Raw genomic sequence first — 18,857 nt, 5'->3', positions numbered from 1 at the left:
CTCCTTTGATGTTTTGGATGAGGCTTTGGTGGTAATATCATCTGCTGAAGTGGGATCCCTCTTGGGTTCCAGCTCCACTGATGTTTTTGATGACTTCATGCAGGATTCAGGATGCCTTTTTTAATTTGGCCATTTTCCTTGGACTGTTCTGCTTGTCGACATGGACATTTTTATAGTTACTTTCAGAATATTTGTTAGAATGTTTTTTTATCTGTTATCCCATTAGGGATATTAGAATATGCATTCCAAAACTGACAAAGGGAGGGTGTTGTGAGTACCCCTTTAGTACCCGGGTTGGGCACCCCTGTCTCAGCTTAGTTTCACGTCTTGTGCCTTAGTTTACCTTTGTGCACATTTTTATTCAGATTTTTGTGAGCCTGCTTGTAGCATTTGCATATTTTATCAGTTGCTTCTTCTACAAAGGAAAGGTTCATGCTGCACAAATAATCAGCCTTTTGTACCAAATATAATCTGTACTCTTTGTACAAGGCTGTCACATACAGTGCATGATATGCTAATTCATGTTGCCATCCCAGAAACCAGATTCCATCTCTGAGATATAGAATTACAACTGTTATTCAAATGATCTATGGGTCATTATATAAAGTACACTTAGGACCAAGGAGGGAAGAGGGCATTCTGATCATGATCATCTTGGGATGCATACTCCATGGCAGACACCTTTGCTGATGCTGTTGCTGATATTTCAGCCTCCCGAGAAGGTTGTCATCCACACAACAGGCAGTCACCTGCTATTCGATTCAGGTAAGGCGCCAGGCAGAGGTTTACAGATACTATGTTCTGAGATTTAGACATAGCGTTTGGTAGGGCTAGACTATCTTGAAACATTATTATTGCAGCACATGCTTTTTTATACCAGAATGTGATTGCTTCAATAAACAAATTGAAATCAATTTTGTATTTTGTGTCTTGCCCAAGCATGCATGAGGAACTGAATGTAAGGGAACGATCAATGCCAGTAAGTGCCACATGGGGCAGGGTTCAGTGATCTACTTTGGTCACAGAGTGGGAGGAGGCAAGGTACAGCCCCTCCAGGCCACAATTCATACCATATTAGCTTGGGAACCCCTGCCCCAAGACCCAGACAGAGATAAGGGGCTCACCGGGTACTACCGGAGATTTGTCAAGGGGTGTGGCAACAGCTTTGCTCCCTTGACAAAGCTGAATTCTAAGGAGTAGCCCAGAAAGGTGATCTGGACAGAGGAATGTCAGACTGCCTTTGATGCCCTGAAAAAGGCCTTGTTCACTGCACCTGCGCTCAAGGCCCCTAATTTCTCCCCAGAGTTCATCATGCAGACAGATGCCTCACACCATGGCATAGGGCCGTGTTCTCACAGCTAAACAAAGAGGGCTTAAATCAACCATTAGCCTTCATTAATTGGAGTTTTCTTCCCAGGGAACAGATGTAGAGTGCAATAGAAAGGGAAACATTTGCAGTGGTCTGGGCTCTGAGGAAGGTGAGACGATATCTGTTTGGGGATCACTTCCGGGTTCAGACAGACCACAGACCCCTCAGATAGCTAATGCAGATACGAGATACAAATCCCAAACTGCTGAGGTGGTTTATCTCCCTTCAGAAAAAGGATGTTACAGTTGAGCATCACCTTTGAACTGATTTCCCCAATGCTGATGATCTCTCCAGGTGCTCTTGCCTTACTGATGAGAAGTCCCATGAGGGTGGGTAATCCTACCTGCTTTCAGTTGAGAGGGACACAGTTTGAACCTGAACTTCTTGGTGTGATCTTCCCTCAACGTTTTGTCTTACAGCATATTGTTTTGTTGACTTTGTTTTTTGTTGCTTTAGGACTCAACACACTTTACCACTACTAACCAGTGCTAAAGTGCTTGTGCTGTCTCCTTTCAACATGTTAACATTGGCTTACACCGAAGTGGCATATTTAATGTATTTGTAAGTCCCTGGTAAAGTGGTACTATATGTGCCCTGGTCTGTACGTTAAATGCTACTAGTGACCCTGCAGCACTTACTGTGCCACCCACTGAAGTAGCCCTTTAAACATGACTCAGCATTTGGGTGCAGTTTTTAAACTGTCATTTCGACCTGGCAATTGTTCATTCATCAAGCTTGGAACCAGGGCAGGGAAGTCAGGAATCTTCAAGGACTTCAAGGGTAATTCTCTAGAATTGCCTCCTATTCTAAAAAAGCACCAGGCATGAATACAGGACTCTAAGACCCACTCTTCAGTACACTCCTGGACCTTTGGATACTACAGAAGAAGAACTGTGGTGCTACTTTGCTGTTCTGCTACTTTGCTAATCTGCTGTCCTGCTTGCTGAATAGGAAACTGGACCTGCACCCTTCATCCCAGGCTGAAGTGACTCCAAAGGTCAGTCAGCTGACCTCCTGTTTTAAGCTACAGGGACATAACAGGCTTCAGGGGCTCCCTGAAACTGCCCAACTGACCTGCTGCCTAGACCTGCAACTGGAACGGCCTGAACCCTCCTGGCCTATGCTGATGTGAGATCGGGATCCCCAACGGTGCCCCTCAGGTCTAGGAAGCTTGCTGTGTCATCGGTTAAGCTTTCTACTAAATAAAAGGAAAATCCTGCTTTTCACGATTGGGACCATTCACGATCCTGCTGCATACACTGCCCACCAATGCGAAGCTCTAGCGTGGCCAACTGCTCACACCACAGCAACTGCCTGCAACGACAGCAAATGCGAGCTGTGTAATTAGTGCTACCGCAGCAACAGCTTGCCAATCCCACCAAAGTGAAGCTCCATCAGCAACGGTCCATGCCGTCTTTGTGCTTGTGCTAAAGCCACAACCATCTTTGATGCCCAACCTGCTTTTCTCGCTACATCGACTTCCATCTGCGAGGCCCTCTTTTCTCCTCATGACCCCTTCCAATGCAAATGGAACTCTTCACACTGGACTTTTGAAAGTAACACTTTTAGTGGGACTAACCTGATTCCTGTCTGGCCCATGCTCCATTGTGGATGGCCTGAACTTGTGACTTTCACCTGGTCCTATGCGACCAGATAGCCACAGGTGGTGCTTTATGCTTTTAAGCACTTTACTTACTAGAAATCTTTAAAATTGCATATCTCCAGTTCTACTGATTGGATTTTTGTTGTTTTCTGTATTATTAAATGTAACCCTATTTTTTTTTAGTTGTTGAGGGATTTTTCTTGTTTTGTGTTTTCACTTTATTACAGTTTGACATGCTGCATAAATAGTTTACGCTTTGCCTTTAGGTTAAGCATAACTGCTTTGTGCCAAGCTACAAAAGAGTCAAGCACAGGTTGATTTGGGGATTGCTTGTGACTTTTCTCTGACGGAAATTGTGGCTGTTGTTTGAGTAGGGTTTTCCTCTCCTTAACCAGTAACACAATTTACAACAACCCCAAATTAATAATATCCCAAAAGAAGAGAAGAATGTGAGATGCCATAAAAATATAAATATATTTCCAATGTATGGGCAAGGGTCCATTTTATGGTGGGAATCAAAGAACAGTGGTAGTTTGAGGCACTTGAAGGTGGCGGGGACGCTACACGTTTTGAACATTTCCTTTTCAGAAGTTGTAAAGGGGCAGATAATACATATTTCAGGGATGTCCACTTTCTGCACGCACCTTTTATTAAAACATTGCTAACAGCTTTACACCAGGGGGACTTGATAAGTCGAACTTCAGTCGTTTTAGCAGCATAACTGAGGGTGTACACATTGCATAGATCGTGATCCCCTTAGGAGCATAGCTAATGTGTCATGGGCTCTAGAGCAAGGGAGGAAATGGACCCCCTGGCTTCTTTTGGAATTATAAATGACACCAATAATCAGGGTGCCCCTGGAACTGCACCTGCTGCATCTCCTGGGTTGTTAAACAAAAAGTTAAAAAAACAATTCAACTAAAAAGCTGCACCTTTTTTGTGCAAGGCCCTACCCTTTGGAATTAGTTTCCTTTTCAATTATGCTCACAATCGTTTCTTAAGGCGAATTCGCAACACACATAACAGGGAGTAGTATACGGGAGTACGCCCCTTACTGTCTCCATGAACACTCTTAAAACACAGCTTTTCTAGGCTTTGGTCTGCGTTTCTAGCTTCCGGAGCTTTTAGAAGGTCTCATTCTCCTTAGGGACAAGAAACCTACTCAGTGATCAAGCCTTTACCAATATTAACTTAAGAAAAGAACACGAGTATGCAAAATACAGGGCTCGGGTTTCAAAGGAGGTCAGAATCGAGGGGAGAGTGAACAATTATATTTCGGAGCTCACTTGAAGCACCTCACAGAAATGTAAATTAGTATTTACTTAGGGCGAGATTCTACAAGCATTATGTGCACCTTATTTAAACTTAGGCAGGGAACTTTTTCAGTCCTGCTTCACCGTCCTAATGTTGGCAGAATTGCTTTTCTAAAACGAAGAAATTTCGCAGAAACTGTCTGATTTCTGAAATCACAAATTTTGGGTTAGGAGCAACATTGCAGGTATACAGGTTTCTTGAGCAAGTAATTTCCCACTCTGAGGACACACAAGGTTTCAGGCTTCAAGGGCAGGAGTGAGTTTATATGGGGTAATGAAAAAGCCCTATCTGTAATTGTAAAGTAAGGAAAGGGGTATTGCTGGTGGAAACATAAGAACAATTAAAAAAAATAAAGGCCTCATTATGACCCTGGCGGTCGGCGGTAATATGGTGGATACTTTTCACCACATTATGACATGGGCGGTTTGGCCGAAGCCAAACCGCCAATGTACCACACCGACCGCCACAGCGGTAGCGGATATCAATCTCCAGCCCGGCGGCCGTCACCCTACCGCCTTCGGGATAATGACCCTGCCTACCGCCATGGTTTCCGTGGCTTCCTTACCGCCACGAAAACCATAGCAGTAGGCACTATCAGTGACAGGGAATCCCTTCCCTGTCACTGATAGAGGTCTTCCCCGCCCCCCTCCTCAGATTCCCCCCACACCCCTTCCTCTACAGACCCCCCTTCATTCACGCCCCTCCCTTCACACATGCATACACACACCCATTCCCATATTCATACTCACATGCATACATCCATTCACACACACATCTGCACACACTTTCATACATACACGCAGAGACGCATTCACAGAACACAACATACACGCACTCACACATCCATACATGCACACACATTCGACATGGAACACACACCCGCATACACGCACGCACAAACATTCACACAGATCCCCCCACACACACAACACCCCCCACCTCCCTCCCCTGTCAGAGCACCCACTTACCTGTGTTTAGGGGGTCCTCCGGCAGGAGACGGGATGGGGCTCTGCTGCCAGCAGCAGCATCCGCCAGCAGAACACCGCCAGGCTGTATTAATTCTCATAATACGGCTGGTGGTGGTCTACTGGTGTGGTGCTGCTGGTAGCAGCAGCGCCACCTTACCGACATCCGCCGGCATAGCCACAGCCGGATTTCCGCCATCCTTCTGGATCCTTCGATAGGCGTTTTTTGCTGCCAATGTCATAATGAGGGCCTAAATGCCCAAATGCTCATTAATTGCATATTTTCCAATGTGGAATTTTCTCAACCCTCTTTGACTACTTATGTTATCCTAGCAAATCTTGAAAAAGTCTGTATTTACTTCAAACATAGGAGTGATCTTATTATAAAATCGAATTTGACTTTAACATTCTCACTTTACTGAAAGCAGAGCTAGAATGAAAAATAGTGTTCACAAAGCATGTCCTAGATTTATGGTTAAAGTTTATTTTTAAGAGAATGTGTAATCGTGTGAGCGAATGCGGGAATGTGCTAGTGAGAAAATACATCTGCTGTTTTAGTATTGACATTTCATTTTGCAAAACTATACACTGAACATGTTTAGCATAATTATGACATGATACAAAACTTACCGTTCCAGTCCATAGTTGCGTTTGCACTGAGGACAGATGAAGTGCCTGTTGTTTTGTAATATATGTTGTCTACCTCCCTACCTAACCACCAGCTGAAGGTTCCATCGCCAGTAGCATTGGTAGAGCATGATAGAAGAAACATAAAGGAGGTAGAAATCTGTATGGTGGGCGGTTTGATTTCGATAGATACTGGAAAAGAGGAAGACAGACACACTAAATTTAACAAACAAGCAATGTAAACTCACAATGAAGACACAATTTAGAATGAATCAGTATAGCAATACATTTTAACTATACCAAAATAATTATCTCTCAAGGAAAGGAAAAAAGTATGTGAAATGAGGAATTTGGGGCGTGAGAGATATCTGGGCGAGGATCATTATTCCTGCCCTGATATCTCTATCTCTGAGTCCAGACATCTTGCGTCTCTAATATAGGTTATAACATGTGGACAAAGAATTACTGAGTCTTTTACCATATGCAGATTCCTGACACCTTTCTACCTCCTCAGAGCAGAAGGAAATCAGCGGACTGGCATGGTGTTTGGTGGGTGCAGAATCTAGTTATTTCAGGTGCGAAACAAGTGTAGTGTTTTTTCACCTCTTGTTCAGCCTCTGACGTTGTGTATCATGCTAAGATGGTGACAGACAATATTTTTCTTTTCCTTTCATGGTAAACTGGTAGTACCGTAGTTTCACTTGTGCCATAAGCTGAGGCCCATATTTAACTGCAAATGATGGAGCTCGATGCTGCGCCAATATTGGCTGTGCTCCGTCATCTTCACAACACAGGGATGCGCCGTATTTAATTGAACAATGTGCACCTCTGTGCTGTCCCCTGCGCTGGCGCTAAATTGAGCTGCCTAGTGCCAACGCAGGCATGTGTTGAGGGGTTTGATTGTTTTTGTGTGGGAAGGTGTCCCTTCCTACACATAAACAATCACTAATGACGATTTGCCACTTCTGTGTGTGCTGCAGAATACTGCAGAATGCAGCACACACAGAAGTACCAAAGCGTCATTTTGAAATGATTGTTCATGTGCAGGAAGGGACACCTTCCCACAGATAAACAATCATGTCTGGCATTTTGCTCTTTCTATGTGTGCTGCAGAACGCAGCACACTTAGAAAAAGCAAAAAACGAGGAGGAATGAAAGTATTCCTCCTCGTTGCGCCTTGCTAATGTCACCCCAGGGGAGGCGTTAGATTTTGGCACAGCCACAGGTTTACAGAAACTCGTAAATCTGAGGCATCGTCAAAATGCAATGGGTGTTGCTATAGCACGCCCACAGCAACACCCATTGCACGCCCCTTCCACACAAAGGGCTGATTGTGAAGGGGCCGTATTTACAAGGTGGCGTTAAGCCACAAAAAGTGGCTTAATCACACCTTGTAAATACGACGCAGGGCCTCTAGGACAGTAGTCTGCTTTCTAAATGTAGCATTTCTTCACTTTGCTGTTCACTTCGTAATCTGGTTTTAAATGTCCATTCATGTATAGTACTCATTCTCTTGTACCATACAATGAGGCTAGGGCCTTATATCCTTGTGGTGCATTTCTATAGCATCAATAACACAGCATCTTTTTTTCAAAATGACTGTGATGAACTTTACAGTAAGTATGTTTCCAATGTTTCAATATTCAAATAATTGCTTCTCAAACGAAGGGTTAATTTTACAAAGAAGTCCACTGACACATGGAAGGCAGGAAAAAAGGTGTGGTGTGTAGATTCCTTTCTTATGTGGTTAGTCTGGCTGTGATTAGTTGTTATTGAATATGTTTCAGTACAAGATGGGTGATAGGGTTGAGAACAACCACTTTTTATTACCATGTTTGTTGCAAGTGGTGTAATGCACATCTTCAGTATTTGGTCTTAAAAGAAAATACAAAAGTTGTACAAACAAACATTTCTCCAGTTTCAATCATTAAACATACTTTTTGTTAGAGTTTCCCTATTGTAAAATAAAGGGAAAAGTAAAAAAAGTTAGTTATTAAAAAAAAAACTAAGAATAATATTTACTGTTAACTATCACTGTTATTTGATGTCATATTTTTTAGAAAATGAAGAAAGAAAATAAAACAAATGTTACAGCATGATTAAATGAAATTAAAAATAAATATTTTGTGTCTTTAGTGGAAGTGTCAATGATGTATAGAGTTAATTAAAATAATCCTTTTAGATTTTAACATCTTACTTACATTAATTTTTAGGTTTAAATCTTTTTATTGATTTTATCTAAATTGTATGACAATACAAAACACTCACTTACAACCGTAGGCCAGTGAGGAACAATAAGACATGAGAAACATTAGTGAGAGACAGAAAAGGTGGAGTAGAGGGTGTCTATGCTGTAGAGCTGATGTCTATGGCCGTGTGGCTAATGTGCACATCATAGCATGTGGGTATCCAGGGTCCTCATCTGATATATGTAGAGCTGAGCTGATACTGGATTTGTGGGAGAAAGACGGAGTACCCATAGGTAAATGGGGCATTATTTTTTGGTCCCCATGTTTTGTCAAATTTGGGGAGTCTTTATTCAGCTGTGGCTGTTCTCCATGTATGGTATCAGTGCCCCATTGTGCTAGTAACACCTGCTTAGCTGCACAGAGGGCTAGAGTGATGGCCCGTCCCTGCAATGATTTCAATGGGTAGTCTAAGACATCTGGTAAGCCCAGAAGGACATAACTTGGGACCCTAGGTATCTGTATATCATACATCTCGTCAAGGGCATCCAGGACCTCAGTCCAGTAGCAGTGGAGCTTTGGGCATCTCCAAAGGAGGTGAATCAGTGTCCCTTCCCGTGTGCACCCCTGCCAACAGCATGCCTCCCCATCCCTTCTCCATCTGGACACTCTTGTGTTCTAATACCAATAATGTACAATTTTTAGTAAGGTTTCCTGCCCTGCAACACCTCGAGCTGAGGAAGCAGCCCGTTTAAAAATAACCGACCACTCCCGAGTTGTAAAGGAGTGTTCGCATTCCTTTTCCCATCGGCATGCTGATGATTTTGAAGAGAGTTGTGTGTTGTTGAGGAAGGTGTATATGTCAGAAAGAATATGCTTGTCAGAGCTTCTAGTTAGGAGCCATTTCTCAAATGGGAGCATGGGACGGCTTGCGTGAGGCTTAATAGAGGGCTGTGTAACCCATGGACCCATAGCAATGTACTGCCACTGAGCAGTTTCCGCCAGACCATGGTGTTGTTGAAGTTGGGCAAAGGTCAGTAAGCCTGATCCATCAAACAAATCCCCAATTCTTTTACAATTTGCCTGTTGCCACGACAAGTAGCTAGAACCCTGACATGCCGGGGGAAAGTCTGGATTACTTATAATTGGAGTGAGAGGGGAGATGTGGGTGTAGAGCCTTTTACTTGTCTGTAGTCTGTCTCATACCCCCACGGTGGCTCTGAGAATAGGGGAGATATATACTCCTGGTGGCCTACGTGATTTAGGGAGCCATGGTATCTTTTATATATGTATGCCTGCGACTGCCTGATCTATGAAGCACAAATGTTTTTCCATGTGGGATCTGTTCCTTTCCACTAGGCATCCCAATTGGGCTGCCTGGTAATAATGGGTTAGGTGAGGAATCCCCAGACCTCCCATCCCCAACGGTAGGTTTGTCTGCTTCTTAGCTGTATGCGCTTTCTTCCCTTCCCATATGAACTCTTCTATGTATGTTTGTAGTTTAACTAAAATTTGGGGAGGACGGGCCAGGGGTAACGTCTGCATTACATAGAGAATTTTTAGTACTAAAGTCATTTTGACTGCTGCGATGCAGTCTAACCAGTAAAGTGCGTAAGCTTTCCAATTGTGTAGATCAGTACCTGTTTTCCCTAATAAGGCACCATAATTGGAGACAGCAGTTTGAACTGTAGTGGAGTGAATGTGTAGTCCTAAGTATCCTACTCCCCCTGTGGCCCAGGCGAACAGAAATTGTTGTTGCAGAATGGTCTGTGTTGCTGCAGTAATTGTTAAATTTAGGATCTGTGATTTTTGATGGTTTACCTTAAACCCAGAAGCCTTCCCAAAGACCTCTATTTCTTCAATGAAGGCAATGGCCGAAGGGTATGTGTCAGAGTTACCATGACGTCCTCTGCATATAATGCTAATTTATGTTCCTGTGCCCCCACTGGGATGCCCGCTATCAGGGGGTTTCATCGAATTCACTCTGCCATGGGTTCCATGTATAGCGCAAAAAGTAGTGGGGACAATGGGCAGCCCTGTTGAGTGCCTCTAGTGACCAGAAAGGGAGACGACATTAGCCCATTAACCTCAACCATTGCCTTATGACCATTGTAGCTGCACTGTGTGCAAGCAATGAAGTACCCGCCAAGGCCCACCTTTCAAAGCACTGCAAACAGGTAGAGCCAAAGTATCAGGTCGAACACCTTCTTGGAGTCCATAGATAGCATTAGTGCTGGTATACAGGAATGCTGGGTTTTATCTAGCAAGTGGCGTATATGTCTTGTGTTGTCGCTGCAATTGCGTTCAGGAATGAACCTGACTCGGTCTGGGTCTACAATACCTTGCATATAAGGGGCCAGTCGATTTGCTAGGACAGAGGTGAAAATCTTGGCGTCTATGTTGATTAACGAGATTGGCCCCTATGGTGAGCATTACAGTGGATCCTTACCTGGCTTGGTTAGGACCGTAATCGTGGCAAGTTTCATGGAGTCTGTGAGGAAACTGATGACACTGAAGGAGTTATATAAGGGTATAAGGACTGGAGCCAATTGGTTAGCAAATAGTTTATAAAACTCAGAGGGGTATCCATCCCTCCCAGGGGCCTTGCCAGGTTGGAGGCGTGAGATCATTGAGAGCACCTCATCCAATTTTATGTCCTGATCCAGTTGCCGAGCATCTATAGTAGGGAGTCTCTCTACTGGTACTTGTTCCAGGTAGGACGTATAATTCTCTTCTTATAGGGGGGCAGAGGTGTAAAGTTGGGAATAGCATTGTTCAAAAGCTTGAACTATTTGGGCATTGTGATTGATGCGCCCTCCTGGCTGTCCCATCAATGCCTCCACCCTTTGTCGTGTTGTCTGGGCCCCTAAGTGATGAGCCAAAAGACAGCCCGCTTTGTTGCTCCCCACATAGTACTTTTGTTTAGCACAGATCAGAGCATTTGTTGCTCTATCCATGTCCAGTGCCCATAGTTGTTTGCGTGCCGTGTTCAATTGTCTGCGTGTTTTGTGGGATCCCGATCGTTTGGGTTCCACTTCTAGTCCTTTTATCAGTCGTTAGAGTACAGTCCTTTTGTCTCTCTGGTCTCTGTTAAGACGGGTCGCTATTGCAATGAGCCAGCCATGAAGGACTGATTTCAATGCGTCCCAGAGCACTGCTATGGGTGTGTCAGGGGAACCATTATGCTCTAAGTATTCGGTGACCAGTCAATTCAGAGATGTGCATTTCATTAGTGAGGAGTTGGAGGTTCAGATGCCAAGTGTGCCATTGGGAGGCTGGGCCAGGAGAAGATGCAGTTATATGGAGTGGGGCATGGGCTGAGAGTGCCGCTGTACCTCTGTCTACTTGTGTGACAGATTGCAGAAATTGCAGTGTGGCTAGGTATAGATCAATGAGTGCATATCTCTGCTGAGCTGCAGAATAAAAAGTGTAATCCCTCTCTGTTGGATGGTAATGCCACCAGACATCCGTTAGCCCATAACCCACTAATGTCCCCAAACTCCGCTTCGAAAATGCCCCTGTCTGTCCCACTCACTGCACTGATCGATCCAGATTGATGTCTGGCACTAAGTTCAAGTCCCCTCCAATAAACACAGCCTTATCGGTAGTGACCATCACCTTGTCTAAGGCCTCTAATATCTTGATGGTCATTAGGCGCACATAATGTAGCCACCGTGAAAGTGTGTGATTGTAGTGTAATGCTAAGTGACAGTAATCTGCCAGGGATGTCAGCTTGAATCTGGGTGATTTTACCTGGAAAGTGGGTAGCTATCAGGATAGCCACACCAGCTTTTTTCCCTGTACTAGAGGAGAAGTATTGTCTATCAAACCACTTGGATCTTAAACGTTTCCAGTCAGCTTGCACCACGTATGTTTCCTGTACCAGGCATATATCACACCCGGAGTCTCAGATCGAGTATAGAAATGCTAGGTGCTTTGTGAGTGTGTAAAGCTCCTGAATATTGTAAGTTATAATGCGTATCATTATGGAGTTGGTGCACAGATGCGTAACTGTGAGGTGTGTCCCTGGTCGCTGGAGAATAGCCACCTAGTTTGCCATGTGTAACTATGTTGTACCAATAAATACTCATATTGCACAGTAGGTAGGAGGAAAGGCAGAGAGAAATAATATAGAGTATCAAACATGTCAACTTAAATAAGAAGCAATGCTGTCTTCCCCAGTACCGCTGCGAACTAGTAAAGTGAGGTCCAAGGCAAGGCATCAAGGTCCAAGCGCAGCCTTCCTTCATGGGTCCAAGGCCCTCCTGCTGGCTTATGTTGCACTGAGAATAGGAGACGGACCTCCCCCGCCCACCTTCAGATAGCGTCTAGAGGGCAGGAAGGTGGGCCTGCAAATGGGCCTATCGCTAGTTCAGTGCCGGTCCGGTATCTCTCAGTCATTGTCCATTTTTGATATTTGCTCCCGGTAGTTCAGTTGTCTGATTATAGCTTCCTGTTCACTACAGCTCTCCATTGCAGTTGGCCCAGCCGTCCTCACCCTCTTCTTTCTTGCTGGGTGCCTGGAGGGCAGGGAGTTACTGAGCAATAATCCAACACTGACATCCTTGTTCCTTTTCGCTGTTTCCCAACCTCTCAAGCGTTACTGTGAGCCTCGGGTGGGTGTAGGCTGCTGAATTCCCTGTGCCCTGCCCTTCTCCACGCACACGGGTTGCAGGCACTGCTCCCCTGGCTGGGGATATGTGTCCTCTCTGGACCCAGTTGGCCCTGCAATTTTCATATGTGCTGCCTCGCTCTACACTCAGAGCTGCTCCCAGTAGTTCTTAAGAGGAGTTGCCACTTGCCTCATTTACGCTCTGCCCGACCACTCCGTGTCCCCTCCGCTTTCTGCAGCACGGCCCTTGCATCACCACGCGGTGTCTGCTGCCACCCAGGGCCAGCATCAAGCAATCTCTAAAGCCTGCTCCTGTGGGGACAGATCTGCCTAGCGCATAGAATCTGTATCTGTCAGAGTTAGGATCGCTATGTGTATTCAGGGACTGCTTTCTATGCAACGGGAGGCAGCAGGTCTCCGATTGCGCTTACTCCCAGGCTGTTGCCATTTTAGGGTCAGGCGCGATGTTGATCGCCTCTGCGGGAACTTTGTAGTAGAGGCCTGGGGCACCTCCTCTGGCACCTCTTGTGCCCCCCCCCTCCTTCAGCAGTGCTCCAGGCGCAACTCGATCAAGCGGGGGAGCAGAGGAGGCCCGGTCTCCTCTAGAAACCTCAGTCCGGCGGCAGAGCTCAGAGACTTCACTCCCGCCCGGGCGCCATTTTGGCCACGCCCCCCTTACATCAGTTTTTTAAATATAACAAAACATAGAAATTCATTTAATATATTTTTTGTTACGAAAGGCCCTCATATTTTTTAACTATTTTAAATCATTTATTTTAATTACCATAATTTCCTATGGGATTTTATTTTATGCCCTTATCTCCATTATTGTCTATGGGAGGGTGTTGCATTAACAGTGGTTGGCTATGTGCTTTGCTGGACTTACTTCAGCTTTGAGCTGGAGTAGTTTCCAACTGTTTTGGCTCTCTTTTTGGCTTTAGTAACTTTAGAAGTTCAGTATGTCCATGGCAATGTCCTTACTGTTTTGTGGAAAATCCCTCCCTGGCCATTCCTAAAAGCTCTTTACTTCTCCCTTACCGCCACCCATTTATTAGTAGGTATTCCCCATTTCCCAGCCTCTTCCCCATCCTTCCTACATTTACTACTTAAATGTATGCAGTGATTTCGACACAGAAAAGGATAGGAGAGGAGGAGGTTGTAACTGTGCATTTAGGTTTGTAAATAACATGTATTTTCTAGTACGTTTGAAGTACTACAGTAATACTACAAAACGTACTACACACCTTACGAATAAGCCCCTATGTTGTGCGATAGATTTCATATCCACATTGTAGTTCCATGAAAAAGTTGACTAGATAAAAACTGGTGAAAAGACCCAAAAATGCATACAAGTGAATTTCTCTGCTTTTAATTACATACAATGCATTATATGTATCATTTAGGGGTGAGAAACGTGAAACTGGAGGAATTGACTGCACCCCATAGTTTATTTAATCCGTCTCCCACAGGTGCACCTACAGTGGAGTGATTTGCATAGACGTCTCCAGGTGTAAGAGAACAAAGGATGGCAGCTCTGAATATCCCATTGCTGTGGTGTAGGTCTGAACTGGCGAGAGAATAAACTGGAAACCTGGACGAAGCGAGAAGGGCCGCACTCTGTGATCTTCGGCTCCTGCATCACCCTCTGTCGCGCAACCATTAGTAAACGTAAAAGTACAAATTACGCGGCACTTCTTACCATTCTTCGTGAATGTTACTAGAATTGTCCTTTCCTGCGTGGCACCAAATCCTGTGTGACACTCACAGTTGTAGTTTGCTACTGTACTACCTAATAGACATTTGGATGACGTTGCCTGGATAGAGTAAGCAACACATGATGGATAGGGCGTCCTGACACCTGTAAAATAAAGAAACGGAGAGATGAAGGAAATGCATATTAATAAGCACACGCGGTTCACAGGGACGGGTGAAATGGCGTTCTCTATACATAAGGAACATGTTTTATTTCTTAGCATACTTGCCTGAGTTAGCAAACAAATCTCCCCGTTTCCCTGAGCATTAGAATGGGGGTTTATCGCTCCGAGAAATATTTTTAAACATTTCGAAATATAATAGCTAAATGCTTTAGAGGCTTTTCTGAAGAGAAATGCATGAAATATTGCAGTACTTCAAGGTTTGATGTAACACAGGAGCATGATTATTCTGCATCAAGAAATAAATATGGGCCTTATTCAAAAAGGTGATCTAACACTTTTGGTGTAAGTTAACCCCTTCGCTGCCAGGCCTTTTCCCCCTCCTGTGCCAGGCCTTTTTTTGCCTATTTGGGGCAGTTCGCGCTTAGGCCCTCATAACTTTTTGTCCACATAAGCTAACCAAGCCAAATTTGCGTCCTTTTTTTCCAACATCCTAGGGATTCTAAAGGTACCCAGACTTTGTGGGTTCCCCTGAAGGAGGCCAAGAAATTGGCCAAAATACAGTGAAAATTTCGTTTTTTTCAAAAAAATTGGAAAAAGGGGCTGCAGAAGAAGGCTTGTGGTTTTTCCCCTGAAAATGGCATCAACAAAGGGTTTGCGGTGCTAAACTCAGCAGCTTCCCAGCTTTCAGGAACAGGCAGACTTGAATCAGAAAACCCAATTTTTCAACACAATTTTGGCATTTTACTGGGGCATACCCCATTTGTGCAATTTTTTGTGCTTTCAGCCTCCTTCCAGTCAGTGACAGGAATGGTCATGAAACCAATGCTGGATCCCAGAAACCTAAACATTTCTGAAAAGTAGACAAAATTCTGAATTCAGCAAGGGGTCATTTGTGTAGATCCTACAAGGGTTTCCTACAGAAAATAACAGCTGAAAAAGAAAAATATTGAAATTGAGGTGAAAAAAACATAAATTTTTCTCTACTTTTTACTCTGTAACTTTTCCCTGCAATGTCAGATTATCGAAAGCAATATACCGTTACGTCTGCTGGACTCCTCTGGTTGCGGGGATATATAGGGTTTGTAGGTTCATCAAGAACCCGAGGAACCCAGAGCCAATAAATGAGCTGCACCCTGCAGTGCGTTTTCATTCTATACCGGGTATACAGTAATTCATTTGCTGAAATATAAGGAGTAAAAAATAGCTATCAAGAAAACCTTTGCATTTCCAAAAAGGGCACAAGATAAGGTGTTGAGGAGCAGTGGTTATTTGCACATCTCTGAATTCCGGGGTGACCATAGTAGCACGTGAATTACATGGAATTTCTCAAATAGATGTCTTTTTTACACACACCCCTATATTTGGAAGGAATAAATGTAGAGAAAGACAAGGGGCAATAACACTTGTTTTGCTATTCTATGTTCCCCCAAGTCTCCCGATAAAAATGATACCTCACTTGTGTGGGTAGGCCTAGCGCCCGCGACAGGATATGCCCCAAAACACAACGTGGACACATCACAGAAAACAGAGCTGTTTTTAGCAAAGTGACTACCTGTAGATTTTGGCCTCTAGCTCAGCCGCCACCTAGGGAAACCTACCAAACCTGTGCATTTCTGAAAACTAGAGACCTAGGGGAATCCAAGGAGGGGTGACTTGTGTGGCTCGGACCAGGTTCTGTTACCCAGAATCCATTGCAAACCTCAAAATTTGGCTAAAAAAACACATGTTCCTCACATTTCTGTGGCAGAAAGTTCTGGAATCTTAGAGGAGCCACAAATTTCCTTCCACCCAGCATTCCCCCACGTCTCCTGATAAAAATGATACCTCACTTGTGTTGGTAGGCCTAGCGCCCGTGACAGGATATGCCCCAAAACACAACGTGGACACATCACAGAAAACAGAGCTGTTTTTAGCAAAGTGACTACCTGTAGATTTTGGCCTCTAGCTCAGCCGCCACCTAGGGAAACCTACCAAACCTGTGCATTTCTGAAAACTAGAGACCCAGGGGAATCCAAGGAGGGGTGATTTGTGTGGCTCGGACCAGGTTCGGTTACCCAGAATCCTTTGCAAACCTCAAAATTTGGCTAAAAAAACACATGTTCCTCACATTTCTGTGGCAGAAAGTTCTAGAATCTGAGAGGAGCCACAAATTTCCTTCCACCCAGCGTTCCCCCACGTCTCCCGATAAAAATGAGACCTCACTTGTGTGGGTAGGCCTAGCGCCCGCGACAGGATATGCCCCAAAACACAACGTGGACATATCACAGAAAACAGAGCTGTTTTTAGCAAAGTGACTACCTGTAGATTTTGGCCTCTAGCTCACCCGCCACCTAGGGAAACCTACCAAACCTGTGCATTTCTGAAAACTAGAGACCTAGGGGAATCCAAGGAGGGGTGACTTGCGGGGCTCGGACCAGGTTCTGTTACCCAGAATCCTTTGCAAACCTCAAAATTTGGCTAAAAAAACACATGTTCCTCACATTTCTGTGGCAGAAAGTTCTGGAATCTGAGAGGAGCCACAAATTTCCTTCCACCCAGCGTTCCCCCACGTCTCCCGATAAAAATGATACCTCACTTGTGTGGGTAGGCCTAGCGCCCGCGACAGGATATGCCCCAAAACACAACGTGGACATATCACAGAAAACAGAGCTGTTTTTAGCAAAGTGACTACCTGTAGATTTTGGCCTCTAGCTCAGCCGCCACCTAGGGAAACCTACCAAACCTATGCATTTCTGAAAACTAGAGACCTAGGGGAATCCATGGAGGGGTGACTTGTGTGGCTCGGACCAGGTTCTGTTACCCAGAATCCTTTGCAAACCTCAAAATTTGGCTAAAAAAACACATGTTCCTCACATTTCTGTGGCAGAAAGTTCTGGAATCTGAGAGGAGCCACAAATTTCCTTCCACCCAGCGTTCCCCCCACGTCTCCCGATAAAAATGATACCTCACTTGTGTGGGTAGGCCTAGCGCCCGCGACAGGATATGCCCCAAAACACAACGTGGACATATCACAGAAAACAGAGCTGTTTTTAGCAAAGTGACTACCTGTAGATTTTGGCCTCTAGCTCAGCCTCCACCTAAGGAAACCTACCAAACCTATGCATTTCTGAAAACTAGAGACCTAGGGGAATCCAAGGAGGGGTGACTTGTGTGGCTCGGACCAGGTTCTGTTACCCAGAATCCTTTGCAAACCTCAAAATTTGGCTAAAAAAACACATGTTCCTCACATTTCTGTGGCAGAAAGTTCTGGAATCTGAGAGGAGCCACAAATTTCCTTCCACCCAGCGTTCCCCCACGTCTCCCGATAAAAATGATACCTCACTTGTGTGGGTAGGCCTAGCGCCCACGACAGGATATGCCCCAAAACACAACGTGGACATATCACAGAAAACAGAGCTGTTTTTAGCAAAGTGACTACCTGTAGATTTTGGCCTCTAGCTCAGCCGCCACCTAGGGAAACCTACCAAACCTATGCATTTCTGAAAACTAGAGACCTAGGGGAATCCATGGAGGGGTGACTTGTGTGGCTCGGACCAGGTTCTGTTACCCAGAATCCTTTGCAAACCTCAAAATTTGGCTAAAAAAACACATGTTCCTCACATTTCTGTGGCAGAAAGTTCTGGAATCTGAGAGGAGCCACAAATTTCCTTCCACCCAGCGTTCCCCCCACGTCTCCCGATAAAAATGATACCTCACTTGTGTGGGTAGGCCTAGCGCCCGCGACAGGATATGCCCCAAAACACAACGTGGACATATCACAGAAAACAGAGCTGTTTTTAGCAAAGTGACTACCTGTAGATTTTGGCCTCTAGCTCAGCCTCCACCTAAGGAAACCTACCAAACCTATGCATTTCTGAAAACTAGAGACCTAGGGGAATCCAAGGAGGGGTGACTTGTGTGGCTCGGACCAGGTTCTGTTACCCAGAATCCTTTGCAAACCTCAAAATTTGGCTAAAAAAACACATGTTCCTCACATTTCTGTGGCAGAAAGTTCTGGAATCTGACAGGAGCCACAAATTTCCTTCCACCCAGCGTTCCCCCACGTCTCCCGATAAAAATGATACCTCACTTGTGTGGGTAGGCCTAGCGCCCACGACAGGATATGCCCCAAAACACAACGTGGACATATCACAGAAAACAGAGCTGTTTTTAGCAAAGTGACTACCTGTAGATTTTGGCCTCTAGCTCAGCCGCCACCTATGGAAACCTACCAAACCTGTGCATTTCTGAAAACTAGAGACCTAGGGGAATCCAAGGAGGGGTGACTTGTGTGGCTCGGACCAGGTTCTGTTACCCAGAATCCT

The 18,857-nt window shown here is 44.8% G+C and overlaps 1 protein-coding gene across 5 annotated transcripts in view; it reads right to left on the bottom strand.

Moving 5' to 3' along the window:
- The window catches only part of LOC138296696 (adhesion G protein-coupled receptor F5-like), a 1,100,568-nt gene that overhangs the window by 554,264 nt on the left and 527,447 nt on the right, over nt 1-18,857 (bottom strand). For all 5 annotated transcript variants that reach the window (XM_069236068.1, XM_069236070.1, XM_069236069.1 and 2 more), the window contains 2 exons: nt 14,376-14,534; nt 5,882-6,070 (listed from right to left, as the gene is read on the bottom strand). In XM_069236068.1, the coding sequence (XP_069092169.1) occupies nt 5,882-6,070; nt 14,376-14,534 (348 nt within the window). The remainder of the gene's footprint in view (nt 1-5,881; nt 6,071-14,375; nt 14,535-18,857) is intronic.

Source organism: Pleurodeles waltl, chromosome 5, assembly GCF_031143425.1.
Source record: "Pleurodeles waltl isolate 20211129_DDA chromosome 5, aPleWal1.hap1.20221129, whole genome shotgun sequence".
NCBI classification, from domain to species: domain Eukaryota; kingdom Metazoa; phylum Chordata; class Amphibia; order Caudata; family Salamandridae; genus Pleurodeles; species Pleurodeles waltl.
This window is presented reverse-complemented; position numbering and strand designations above follow the sequence as displayed.